At 52.8% G+C, this 13861-nt stretch overlaps 1 protein-coding gene and 1 long non-coding RNA gene across 2 annotated transcripts; one reads left to right on the top strand and one right to left on the bottom strand.

Moving 5' to 3' along the window:
• Positions 1-252: 252 nt before the first annotated feature.
• Positions 253-4412, bottom strand: LOC133134246 (uncharacterized). The gene is made up of 2 exons (XR_009709304.1): positions 4149-4412; positions 253-3977 (listed from the first exon to the last, which is right to left on the bottom strand). It is a non-coding gene; the product is annotated as an uncharacterized LOC133134246 (long non-coding RNA).
• A 6582-nt stretch (positions 4413-10994) lies between these two features.
• ankrd9 (ankyrin repeat domain 9) lies at positions 10995-12796 on the top strand. The gene has a single exon (XM_061250588.1). The coding sequence runs from the start codon at positions 11712-11714 to the stop codon at positions 12573-12575; it is 864 nt and encodes a 287-aa protein (XP_061106572.1). The 5' UTR covers positions 10995-11711; the 3' UTR covers positions 12576-12796.
• Positions 12797-13861: the final 1065 nt, after the last annotated feature.

A 13861-nucleotide genomic window follows, 5' to 3' on the forward strand; every position in this document is an offset into this window, starting at 1 on the left:
TGTGTGTGTGTGAGTGAGTGTGTGTGTGAGTGAGTGAGTGAGTGAGTGAGTGTGTGAGTGTGTGAGTGAGTGAGTGAGTGAGTGAGTGTGTGAGTGTGTGAGTGAGTGAGTGAGTGAGTGAGTGAGTGTGTGTGTGTGTGTGTGTGTGTGTGAGTGTGTGTGAGTGTGTGTGTGTGTGTGTGTGTGTGAGTGTGAGTGTGTGGCAGACGATGCTACACCCTAGCAGAGAGTTACACCACCAGACAGAAAAGGTACATGATGCAACAAAATTATATTTGAGAAATAAGTGATAATGAGCCCGATGCGTGCACTGTACAGAGAGGCAGAAGTCATTCACACAGAAGTCATTCACACAGAGGTCATTCACACAGAGGTCATTCACACAGAAGTCATTCACACAGAAGTCATTCACGCAGAAGTCATTCACGCAGAGGTCATTCACGCAGAAGTCATTCACTTGCACACAATTTCCTCTTGTGATTTGGCCATGAAAGATTTATGTTGGATTTACGCAACTGTATTAATTTGAGCAAATTTTAAAAATCACACATACACATAATTCAGGAAGTGGCCAAACAGCCAAACTGTGTGAGAAATAAAAGCCCAGCTGGGCCACAGTGGGGCTCTGGGCTGCTCTGATCTGGCGCCCCCTAGTGGCAGGATCTCCCCACTACAGCCATGAGTCGTCTTCCATCACAAACTGAAAATACAGCAATTTACACTGAATCTTGGCTCATCTAACAATGAGCATTAATTATGTGCATACTAGTCCTACATATGCTACATATAACAATGTGGTTCCAGACCCTTTTGCTTATTGAAGCAGTTGGTGCTCATGTATCAAGCTGGGCCTCCGGGGTCCTCTGATTTGGAGATGGATGAACTTTACTGAACCCTGTGGGGTAATGTGTCCTCTGCATGTGACCCATCCCAGTTACTTAGGAGCAGTGTGCAGCCACAATGCAGCACCTGGGGACCAGCTCCAGCTCTGAGGCCAGAGCCTGGGTCAAGGACAACAGCAGGAGCACACCTGACCTGACACGTGTGTGTTTGAGTGTGGGAGGAAACCGGAGCGCCCAGAGAACCTCCACACAGAGAGGATCTGGTCAGCGGGGATAGTCATATCAACTGTAAGTCACTTTGGATATATGCGTCAGCTAAATAACTAATTTACCACAGTATTACATTTTTGTTTTGCATTTAATATAGCAGATGCTTTTATCAAAAGTGACATAAAAAACAGTGCATATCAAAGTCATACAAACAACCTAACACACAATTAATATATGCTTGGTTGTAAGGCCATAAACATATGTCCAGTACATGAGGTAGATAAGTCTAGATTCATTCATTCATTATCCTAACCCGCTTGTCGCAGGGGGGCTGGAGCCTATCCCAGCATACATTGGGCGAAAGGCAGGAATACACCCTGGACAGGTCGCCAGTCTATCGCAGGGCACACACACCATTCACTCACACACTCATACCTACGGGCAATTTAGACTCTCCAATCAGCCTAACGTGCATGTCTTTCGACTGTGGGAGGAAACTGGAGTACCCAGAGGAAACCCACACAAACACGGGGAGAACATGCAAACTCCACACAGAGAGGCCCCGGCCGACATGGATTCGAACCCAGGACCTCCTTGCTGTGAGGCGGCAGTGCTACCCACTGCACCATCCATGCCACCTAAGTCTAGATTAAAAGGTATAAAAAGGTATAAAATACAAGGCCCTAAAGATAAGTGAAAAACAAGTGACAATAGACAAGGGGACTCCCGCGAAGGAGGTGAGGCTCAGTGTGAAGACATGATACTGTGGTGGAAATGGGCAGTGAGTGAGCAGCTCTTAGGGGGAGCAGCTCTTATGGGGAGCAGCTCTTATGGGGAGCAGCTCTTATGGGGAGCAGCTCTTATGGGGAGCAGCTCTTAGGGGGAGCAGCTCTTATGGGGAGCAGCTCTTATGGGGAGCAGCTCTTATGGGGAGCAGCTCTTATGGGGTGCAGCTCTTATGGGGAGCAGCTCTTATGGGGAGCAGCTCTTATGGGGTGCAGCTCTTATGGGGAGCAGTTCTCTAGGGTGGAGAAGCTCTGCAGTCAGGACATTCACACGGCTGGTAGGATGAGCAGGTCGGCCTGTGGCAGCAGAGGGGAGTGGTTGGGCTGGTGTGTCGGGCTGAATGATGCCCTGTAGGGGAGTGGTTGGGCTGGGCGTAGGGCTGAATGATGCCCTGTAGGGGAGTGGTTCAGCTGGGGCGTAGGGCTGAATGATGCCCTGTAGGGGAGTGGTTCAGCTGGGGCGTAGGGCTGAATGATGCCCTGTAGGGGAGTGGTTGGGCTGGGCATAGGGCTGAATGATGCCCTGTAGGGGAGTGGTTGGGCTGGGCGTAGGGCTGAATGATGCCCTGTAGGGGAGTGGTTCAGCTGGGCATAGGGCTGAATGATGCCCTGTAGGGGAGTGGTTCAGCTGGGGCGTAGGGCTGAATGATGCCCTGTAGGGGAGTGGTTCAGCTGGGCATAGGGCTGAATGATGCCCTGTAGGGGAGTGGTTCAGCTGGGCGTATGGCTGAATGATGCCCTGTAGGAGAGTGGTTCAGCTGGGTGTAGGGCTGAATGATGCCCTGTAGGGGAGTGGTTCAGCTGGTGTGTAGGGCTGAATGATGCCCTGTAGGGGAGTGGTTCAGCTGGGCGTAGGGCTGAATGATGCCCTGTAGGGGAGTGGTCCAGCTGGGCGTAGGGCTGAATGATGCCCTGTAGGGGAGTGGTTCAGCTGGGCGTAGGGCTGAATGATGCCCTGTAGGGGAGTGGTTCAGCTGGGCGTAGGGCTGAATGATGCCCTGTAGGGGAGTGGTTCAGCTGGCCGTAGGGCTGAATGATGCCCTGTAGGGGAGTGGTTCAGCTGGGCGTAGGGCTGAATGATGCCCTGTAGGGGAGTGGTTCAGCTGGGGAGTAGGGCTGAATGATGCCCTGTAGGGGAGTGGTTCAGCTGGGCGTAGGGCTGAATGATGCCCTGTAGGGGAGTGGTTCAGCTGGGGAGTAGGGCTGAATGATGCCCTGTAGGGGAGTGGTTCAGCTGGGGCGTAGGGCTGAATGATGCCCTGTAGGGGAGTGGTTCAGCTGGCCGTAGGGCTGAATGATGCCCTGTAGGTAGAGAGGGGCCGGTTTTTTTGGCTGCAGCATAAGCCAGAGTCAGAACTTTGAATCTGATCCTGGCAGAACCTGGTAGCCAGCGGAGTGACTGTAGCCAGAGGAGTGACTGTAGCCGGAGGAGTGACTGTAGCCAGTGGAGTGACTGTAGCCAGTGGAGTGACTGTAGCCAGTGGAGTGACTGTAGCCAGAGGAGTGATTACATTACATTACATTACATTATTGGCATTTGGCAGACGCTCTTATCCAGAGCGACGTACAGTTCATTAGACTAAGCATGAGACAATCCTCCCCTGGAGCAATGCAGGGTTAAGGGCCTTGCTCAAGGGCCCAACGGCTGTGCGGATCTTATTGTGGCTACACCAGGATTTGAACCACCGACCTTGCATGTCCCAGTCCTTTACCTTAACCACTACGCTACAGGCCGCCCCATATCCTGAGTGATGTGTGAGAACTTTGAAGCAGCAGCGGTGGGATGAGTTGTAGCAGCTGGATGGTGCAAGCTGGCAGACATGGGAGCAGGGCAAGGAGTTGCAGTCGTCCACTCAGGAGATTACCATAGCCTAGACAGGAACAGTATGGTCGAATCCTCCTGATGTTGGACAAAAGGAACCTGCAGGACAGTGATGTCGCTGCAACTTGCTCTTTGAAGTCCAACTGGTCATCCAGGACCACCCCCAGGCTCCTGGCAGAGCGGGAGGCAGCCACTGTAGTACCAGGAATGATGACTGAGAGTTCCTGCTCTGTGAGCCATGAAGAGCAGGTCCGCTTGTCGAGGTTGAGCTTCAGGTGATGAGCTTTTAGGCCATCAGGCAGATACTCTCTCATTAACCTGTGTGGCAGAGGGAGGGAAAGACAGGAAAAGTCAGCATAAGGGTGACATAAAAAGCTATATGATGCAATTACTGAGCCAAGAGATTTTGTGTAAAGGGTAAAGAACAGAGGCCCCAGTACAGAGCCCTGTGGGACTCCTGAGAGAAGGGGATGAGGAGGAGAGACTGACCCCCTCCAGGCCATGTAAACTCAGAGAGGGCAGTCCCTGAAATGCCCATCTCAGCCAGGGTGGAAATCAGGAGTTGGTGCTTGACCGTGTCAAATGCTGCAGACAGATCGAGGAGGATCAGGACAGAGGAGAGGGACGAGGCTGGAGGATCAGGACAGAGGAGAGGGACGAGGCTGGAGGATCAGGACAGAGGAGAGGGGCGAGGCTGGAGGATCAGGACAGAGGGACGAGGCTGGAGGATGAGGACAGAGGGACGAGGCTGGAGGATCAGGACAGAGGAGAGGGACGAGGCTGGAGGATCAGGACAGAGGAGAGGGGCGAGGCTGGAGGATCAGGACAGAGGAGAGGGACGAGGCTGGAGGATCAGGACAGAGGGACGAGGCTGGAGGATCAGGACAGAGGAGAGGGACGAGGCTGGAGGATCAGGACAGAGGGACGAGGCTGGAGGATCAGGACAGAGGAGAGGGACGAGGCTGGAGGATCAGGACAGAGGAGAGGGACGAGGCTGGAGGATCAGGACAGAGGGACGAGGCTGGAGGATCAGGACAGAGGAGAGGGACGAGGCTGGAGGATCAGGACAGAGGAGAGGGACGAGGCTGGAGGATCAGGACAGAGGGACGAGGCTGGAGGATCAGGACAGAGGAGAGGGACGAGGCTGGAGGATGAGGACAGAGGGACGAGGCTGGAGGATCAGGACAGAGGGGCGAGGCTGGAGGATCAGGACAGAGGAGAGGGACGAGGCTGGAGGATCAGGACAGAGGAGAGGGACGAGGCTGGAGGATCAGGACAGAGGAGAGGGACGAGGCTGGAGGATCAGGACAGAGGGACGAGGCTGGAGGATCAGGACAGAGGGACGAGGCTGGAGGATCAGGACAGAGGAGAGGGACGAGGCTGGAGGATGAGGACAGAGGGACGAGGCTGGAGGATCAGGACAGAGGGGCGAGGCTGGAGGATCAGGACAGAGGAGAGGGACGAGGCTGGAGGATGAGGACAGAGGGACGAGGCTGGAGGATCAGGACAGAGGGACGAGGCTGGAGGATCAGGACAGAGGAGAGGGACGAGGCTGGAGGATCAGGACAGAGGAGAGGGACGAGGCTGGAGGATCAGGACAGAGGAGAGGGGCGAGGCTGGAGGATCAGGACAGAGGGACGAGGCTGGAGGATCAGGACAGAGGGACGAGGCTGGAGGATCAGGACAGAGGGACGAGGCTGGAGGATCAGGACAGAGGGACGAGGCTGGAGGATCAGGACAGAGGAGAGGGACGAGGCTGGAGGATCAGGACAGAGGAGAGGGGCGAGGCTGGAGGATCAGGACAGAGGAGAGGGACGAGGCTGGAGGATCAGGACAGAGGGACGAGGCTGGAGGATCAGGACAGAGGAGAGGGACGAGGCTGGAGGATCAGGACAGAGGGACGAGGCTGGAGGATCAGGACAGAGGAGAGGGACGAGGCTGGAGGATCAGGACAGAGGAGAGGGACGAGGCTGGAGGATCAGGACAGAGGGACGAGGCTGGAGGATCAGGACAGAGGAGAGGGACGAGGCTGGAGGATCAGGACAGAGGAGAGGGACGAGGCTGGAGGATCAGGACAGAGGGACGAGGCTGGAGGATCAGGACAGAGGAGAGGGACGAGGCTGGAGGATGAGGACAGAGGGACGAGGCTGGAGGATCAGGACAGAGGGGCGAGGCTGGAGGATCAGGACAGAGGAGAGGGACGAGGCTGGAGGATCAGGACAGAGGAGAGGGACGAGGCTGGAGGATCAGGACAGAGGAGAGGGACGAGGCTGGAGGATCAGGACAGAGGGACGAGGCTGGAGGATCAGGACAGAGGGACGAGGCTGGAGGATCAGGACAGAGGAGAGGGACGAGGCTGGAGGATGAGGACAGAGGGACGAGGCTGGAGGATCAGGACAGAGGGGCGAGGCTGGAGGATCAGGACAGAGGAGAGGGACGAGGCTGGAGGATGAGGACAGAGGGACGAGGCTGGAGGATCAGGACAGAGGGACGAGGCTGGAGGATCAGGACAGAGGAGAGGGACGAGGCTGGAGGATCAGGACAGAGGAGAGGGGCGAGGCTGGAGGATCAGGACAGAGGGACGAGGCTGGAGGATCAGGACAGAGGGACGAGGCTGGAGGATCAGGACAGAGGAGAGGGACGAGGCTGGAGGATCAGGACAGAGGAGAGGGACGAGGCTGGAGGATCAGGACAGAGGGACGAGGCTGGAGGATCAGGACAGAGGAGAGGGACGAGGCTGGAGGATGAGGACAGAGGGACGAGGCTGGAGGATCAGGACAGAGGAGAGGGGCGAGGCTGGAGGATCAGGACAGAGGAGAGGGACGAGGCTGGAGGATCAGGACAGAGGGACGAGGCTGGAGGATCAGGACAGAGGGACGAGGCTGGAGGATCAGGACAGAGGAGAGGGACGAGGCTGGAGGATGAGGACAGAGGGACGAGGCTGGAGGATCAGGACAGAGGGACGAGGCTGGAGGATCAGGACAGAGGAGAGGGGCGAGGCTGGAGGATCAGGACAGAGGGACGAGGCTGGAGGATCAGGACAGAGGAGAGGGACGAGGCTGGAGGATCAGGACAGAGGAGAGGGACGAGGCTGGAGGATCAGGACAGAGGGACGAGGCTGGAGGATCAGGACAGAGGAGAGGGACGAGGCTGGAGGATGAGGACAGAGGGACGAGGCTGGAGGATCAGGACAGAGGGGCGAGGCTGGAGGATCAGGACAGAGGAGAGGGACGAGGCTGGAGGATCAGGACAGAGGGACGAGGCTGGAGGATCAGGACAGAGGGACGAGGCTGGAGGATCAGGACAGAGGAGAGGGACGAGGCTGGAGGATCAGGACAGAGGGACGAGGCTGGAGGATCAGGACAGAGGGACGAGGCTGGAGGATCAGGACAGAGGAGAGGGACGAGGCTGGAGGATGAGGACAGAGGGACGAGGCTGGAGGATCAGGACAGAGGGACGAGGCTGGAGGATCAGGACAGAGGAGAGGGACGAGGCTGGAGGATCAGGACAGAGGAGAGGGACGAGGCTGGAGGATCAGGACAGAGGGACGAGGCTGGAGGATCAGGACAGAGGAGAGGGACGAGGCTGGAGGATGAGGACAGAGGGACGAGGCTGGAGGATCAGGACAGAGGGGCGAGGCTGGAGGATCAGGACAGAGGAGAGGGACGAGGCTGGAGGATCAGGACAGAGGAGAGGGACGAGGCTGGAGGATCAGGACAGAGGAGAGGGACGAGGCTGGAGGATCAGGACAGAGGGACGAGGCTGGAGGATCAGGACAGAGGAGAGGGACGAGGCTGGAGGATGAGGACAGAGGGACGAGGCTGGAGGATCAGGACAGAGGAGAGGGGCGAGGCTGGAGGATCAGGACAGAGGAGAGGGACGAGGCTGGAGGATCAGGACAGAGGGACGAGGCTGGAGGATCAGGACAGAGGGACGAGGCTGGAGGATCAGGACAGAGGAGAGGGACGAGGCTGGAGGATCAGGACAGAGGAGAGGGACGAGGCTGGAGGATCAGGACAGAGGGACGAGGCTGGAGGATCAGGACAGAGGAGAGGGACGAGGCTGGAGGATGAGGACAGAGGGACGAGGCTGGAGGATCAGGACAGAGGGGCGAGGCTGGAGGATCAGGACAGAGGAGAGGGACGAGGCTGGAGGATCAGGACAGAGGGACGAGGCTGGAGGATCAGGACAGAGGGACGAGGCTGGAGGATCAGGACAGAGGAGAGGGACGAGGCTGGAGGATCAGGACAGAGGGACGAGGCTGGAGGATCAGGACAGAGGGACGAGGCTGGAGGATCAGGACAGAGGAGAGGGACGAGGCTGGAGGATGAGGACAGAGGGACGAGGCTGGAGGATCAGGACAGAGGGACGAGGCTGGAGGATCAGGACAGAGGAGAGGGACGAGGCTGGAGGATCAGGACAGAGGAGAGGGACGAGGCTGGAGGATCAGGACAGAGGGACGAGGCTGGAGGATCAGGACAGAGGAGAGGGACGAGGCTGGAGGATGAGGACAGAGGGACGAGGCTGGAGGATCAGGACAGAGGGGCGAGGCTGGAGGATCAGGACAGAGGAGAGGGACGAGGCTGGAGGATCAGGACAGAGGAGAGGGACGAGGCTGGAGGATCAGGACAGAGGAGAGGGACGAGGCTGGAGGATCAGGACAGAGGGACGAGGCTGGAGGATCAGGACAGAGGAGAGGGACGAGGCTGGAGGATGAGGACAGAGGGACGAGGCTGGAGGATCAGGACAGAGGAGAGGGGCGAGGCTGGAGGATCAGGACAGAGGAGAGGGACGAGGCTGGAGGATCAGGACAGAGGGACGAGGCTGGAGGATCAGGACAGAGGGACGAGGCTGGAGGATCAGGACAGAGGAGAGGGACGAGGCTGGAGGATCAGGACAGAGGGACGAGGCTGGAGGATCAGGACAGAGGGACGAGGCTGGAGGATCAGGACAGAGGAGAGGGACGAGGCTGGAGGATGAGGACAGAGGGACGAGGCTGGAGGATCAGGACAGAGGGACGAGGCTGGAGGATCAGGACAGAGGAGAGGGACGAGGCTGGAGGATCAGGACAGAGGAGAGGGACGAGGCTGGAGGATCAGGACAGAGGGACGAGGCTGGAGGATCAGGACAGAGGAGAGGGACGAGCTGAGGCTGGAGGATCAGGACAGAGGAGAGGGGCGAGGCTTTCACAATGACAAGTGCCTCTGTCCAGGGCCCGGATTGGAGGCCAGACTGCTGAGGGTGGAGCAGGTTGTGCTGTTGGAGCAGGTTGTGCTGTTGGAGCAGGTTGTGCTGTTGGAGGAAAGAGGAGAGTTGGTCAAGTACAGCTCGTTCCAGAGCTTTGGGCCTGAAGGGAAGTAGAGATACTGGTCAATAGTTCCTGACATCAGAGCGGTCTAAGATGATTTGTTAAGGGGTTGGGTAACACAAGCCAGTTTAAAGTCAGGGGGAACATTACTGCTGGCAAGAGAGCCGTTAATAATGGAGGGCAGATGAGGAAGAATCTCACCAGTGAATCTAGCTACTTCAAATAAGCAGAATAACACAAACGTAACAGCACTTCAATACCAACAGGTGAAGGTGAAGGTGGTGTTGATTATAAAACAGACAGGGAAACATTTGAGGCACTAATTTAATTGGCGTCTAAGACCGTACTCTGTAGGTTTTAAGATTATAAAGTACAGATGACTGTGACAAATGAGCAGGTCACCTGAAGCTTGCGCTGGAGAGAGAGAGATCTGCCATACCTCTGTCTGACAGCAGGGGGCAGCATCGCACGGAGTAAGATATTTCTGTCAGAGACAACAAAATAATAACGCTGAGACGACGATCTGAGGTCTGTGATTATGATCGCAATGTGGCCAATTGTTGTTGCGTTCCTGATTTTAATTACACATAATTGCGTCTTGTTTATGAATATTTGTCAAGATTATAATGATCTATTTGTAGCCAGGACGACAGAGGGTGACTTAGGGTAGTGTTACCATGGTCACTGCGGGAGGATAACTCACTGACCTAACATAAACTGTAACAACACTTGGGTTGGGGAAAAACGTATTTAAGTTCATACATCTGGTGACATGAAAATGTGATATATTTCTGAGAGTTGTATATTTTATGAACAATTGAACAACAGATTTTTATTTTGGTGTATTTGTTAGGGACAGTGCATATCAATGAACAATGTTATTTCCCAGACTTGGCCAAAAGGCCAGTTCTCATCTCTACTCCCCGAGCAGGTGTAAATAGGCTGCCTAAAAATAAAAGACGAGTTAAAAATGGGTTTAAAATAGGACAAAGATTACCGTGCACATGCAGGTACAATATCTGGCATAATCTAAGTCTGATTGAATGTGAGATAAAATAATAAATGAACGTTCCTTGTATACGACCACTGGACAGTGCCGTGGCGTGTTTCTTTATATTGGTTCTGAACAATTAGTAGTTTCCTATTGTCAGGCACGAGTCGACACATCAGACTGTTCAGGTATTACTATTATTATTATTAGCCGCGTAAGTGGTAGTAATATATTAGAAGTAGCAGTAGTGGTTTAGTTGTTATAGTAGTAGTGGTAGTATAGTTGTTATAGTAGTTGTAGTGGTACAGTTGTTATAGTAGTAGTAGTATAGTTGTTATAGTAGTTGTAGTGGTTTAGTTGTTATCGTAGTAGTGGTATAGTTGTTATAGTAGTAGTAGTATAGTTGTTATAGTAGTTGTAGTGGTTTAGTTGTTATAGTAGTAGTGGTATAGTTGTTATAGTAGTAGTAGTATAGTTGTTATAGTAGTAGTGGTATAGTTGTTATAGTAGTAGAGGTAAAGTTGTTATAGTAGTAATAGTATAGTTGTTATAGTAGTTGTAGTGGTTTAGTTGTTATAGTAGTAGTAGTATAGTTGTTATCGTAGCAGTAGTGGTATAGTTGTTATAGTAGTAGTGGTATAGTTGTTATAGTAGTAGTGGTGTTGCATTCGCATTCGTTTCTGATCACATGGAAAAATGCTTCAAACCTTTGCCTAATAATAGCTACTTTAAAAAAAATATTTCCCGATTTAAATATATTGGACTTCTGCACGCCAATTTATTCAGTCACTCACGAGTCTCTCGGGACATTCCGCCCTTATACTGTGCCAATACACTGCAAGCCTCGGTATCTTGTTTTCTACGCACAGTTGGACCCAATATTACATAACATGGAATGATAACTCGTCACAGACGCGCAGTCGCACTGCACAGGCCCGTTGAGAGTGTACTATATGCGGGACTGACATTCATAGCTATGCTCAAGTGTCGCCACTGCAGTCTGTTTGCGTCGTGTTTTCAAGGAGAGAAGTTGCACGGAACTTTGCAGGGACTCCAATGACGTCAAGCCCTCCGACCAATCATCGGCAGCTAATAGCACTTTCGCGGCGCTTTCAGTGGCCAACAGGAGCAACACAGAAGGAATTCTTTGGTCGTCCTCCAACCGACAGCGTATAAAAACAAACGCTACGGTACAAGAATGGGTTTGGAGCAAGACATCCCGAACAGTTCTTACAGGGCAAAAACGAAAACTGCGATCAACAACAACAACAACAGCAGCACAGATTCAGGGAAAATACTCTTCTCTTTTCTTTAAAATGATAAACAAAAAGTAAGGGACGTTGTGTTCGTGTTGCTAAGTTGCAGTAGCCTGTTTTTATCGCTGCTGTGTGAGACGCTACAATAGAAAAATAGACTTATACTTTAGTAAAGCAGTTCACAGTGTGTTCAGAGCGATGCAGCGGTAGAACGCAATATACAGCTAAGGGACTGTTTCATATTTAACGCAGTACACAGAAAAATAGTTGTTATTAGTTGTTAATTTCAGATTCATTTTTTTACGCAACCGTTTCAGAAACTCGGACGTTGTATACCAATGTGACAGCTAGGACACAGAACTACGCACAGCTAAATATTTTACATTCATAAAGAACCATACCCTTACTGCCATAGTGCCTTATCGCCCGTACATGTCGCTGCTCGTACAATAATACTCCCGTTCTTATAGAGATATTTACACACTACTGACAGGACCATGCCTTGGGACGTGGGGGTGTTTGACAGTCGGGCGGATTATAAATCTGAGAAGCAATGCCAAAAAACCTCGTTTGCTTTTTACCAAGCCGTCCGGGACTTGTTACCGGTTTGGGTGCTCGAAGATATGCGGACAATGGAGGTGTTTCACTGGGAGGACGATGGGCGGGCGTGCGCGTACTCTCCCTCGGAGGCTCTTCTGTACGCGCTGGTGCACGACCACCAGCCCTACGCCAGATACCTGCTGAACAGGTACTCGGTCAGCGCCCTGGAGATGCCCAGCAGGAGCTTCTGTTGCTGCCAGCTGTCCACCACGCCGCACCTGGCCATGGCAGTGCGCTATAACCGCGTCGGTATTCTCAAAATGATCCTCAGCTCCTCCAAGCACTTCCCTGAGGAGGAGCGGCTCGCCTACCTGAACCGGCGCGGCTGCATTCACGTGGAAGGCGGCAAGACCGCTCTGCACCTCGCCTGCGACCTGGTCCGACCCGAGTGTGCCCTTCTGCTGCTCGGCCACGCCGCCTGCCCCTACGTAAAGGACCGGACGGGTAACACCCCTTTGGACTCGCTCCTGTCTCAGATTGGCCAGAGCGATCTGGACATGCGCCCGAAGCGCGTCTGTCTCGGCTACCTCATTCTGTTCATGCCCGCTTTCCGTTTCCGAATGAAGGGACAGCTGCGGGGTGACGCGGCGCTGTGGCGGGGGCTGATCGGGGAGCAGGCGTTCCGCTGGCTGTGCGGGCTGTCCGCCCCCTCGCTGTTCGTGCAGGCCATGCAGAAGCTGATTCAGTCTGTGTCCGTCGAGCAGTTGGACTCACTCCCGCTGCCCGACTTCCTAAAGCCGCTGGACTTCAGGCTACAGTGACGCCCGGGCTATAGACTATGCGCATTTGCGCGCGGATGTGTATTTGTTTGAACGCTGTTGATAATTGTACGTGGCTTGATCTCGTTGAATGTAGAACGTGAAAGGTTTGGTTTTGTCCTTGAAAACACCGAAGCTATGCACTTTATAACTCATGACTGCTTTGATGGTCTGTAATGCTCAGCAATAAAAATATTCATTGACACGGAATTAAAACGAGAAAATGTCTTTAACTTTGTTCTGTAAGCATTTTCACGTTTGCCTACTTTTCAGATATAGACCATTATATAGGGAACATATATGGCGTTTGGCTATTTCTGTAAAAAGTGATACATTTTCAATCCAAGATATTCCATGGTTTGATCCACAATCTCAAGTCATACACAATGTAACAATATTACAGACTTGCTGAAGTTGCCAAAAGAAAAACTCTTATGAAAATGATTTATTTATTAATGAATTTATGTTTTTGTCATATATGATATAAAGAAGGTGTGAGATCATGTCTAAATGTAACACCTCTGCAGACCTGATGGAAGGTGTTGAGCTCAGATACACTCTCACACACACACTCACACACACACACACACACACAAACACACACACACTCACAGCCACACACACACAGACACACACACACACACACTCACCCGTGCACAGACACGCACACACACACACACTCACTCACACACACTTGCTGTTTGTGCAGGCGATGCAGAAGCTGATTCAGACTGTGTCCGCGGAGCAGTTGGACTCACACGCGTACAGACCCCATAAACACCCTAACCCTAAAGCCAACACACACACCCACGCACACACATACGCACAGACCCCATAAACACCCTAACCCTTAACCCAACACACACGCACGCAAACACACAGCCACGCACCTACACCGACATGCACGTATACACACAGACTTATTTTGTTAAGTTTGTCACACTTAAATGTTTCAGATCATCAAACAAATTTAAATATTAGTCAAAGACAACACAAGTAAACACAAAATGCAGTATTTAAATGAAGGTTTTTATTATTAAGGGAGAAAAAAAGAATCCAAACCTACATGGCCCTGTGTGAAAAAGTGATTGCCCCCCCCCTGTTAAAACATAACTTAACTGTGGTTTATCAAACCTGAGTTCAATTTCTCTAGCCACACCCAGGCCTGATTACTGCCACACCTGTTCTCAATCAAGAAATCACTTAAATAGGACCTGCCTGACAAAGTGAAGTAGACCAAATGATCCTCAAAAGCTAGACATCATGCCGAGATCTAAAGAAATTCAGGA

This window comes from Conger conger, chromosome 1 (assembly GCF_963514075.1).
Source record: "Conger conger chromosome 1, fConCon1.1, whole genome shotgun sequence".
In the NCBI taxonomy this organism is placed as follows: domain Eukaryota; kingdom Metazoa; phylum Chordata; class Actinopteri; order Anguilliformes; family Congridae; genus Conger; species Conger conger.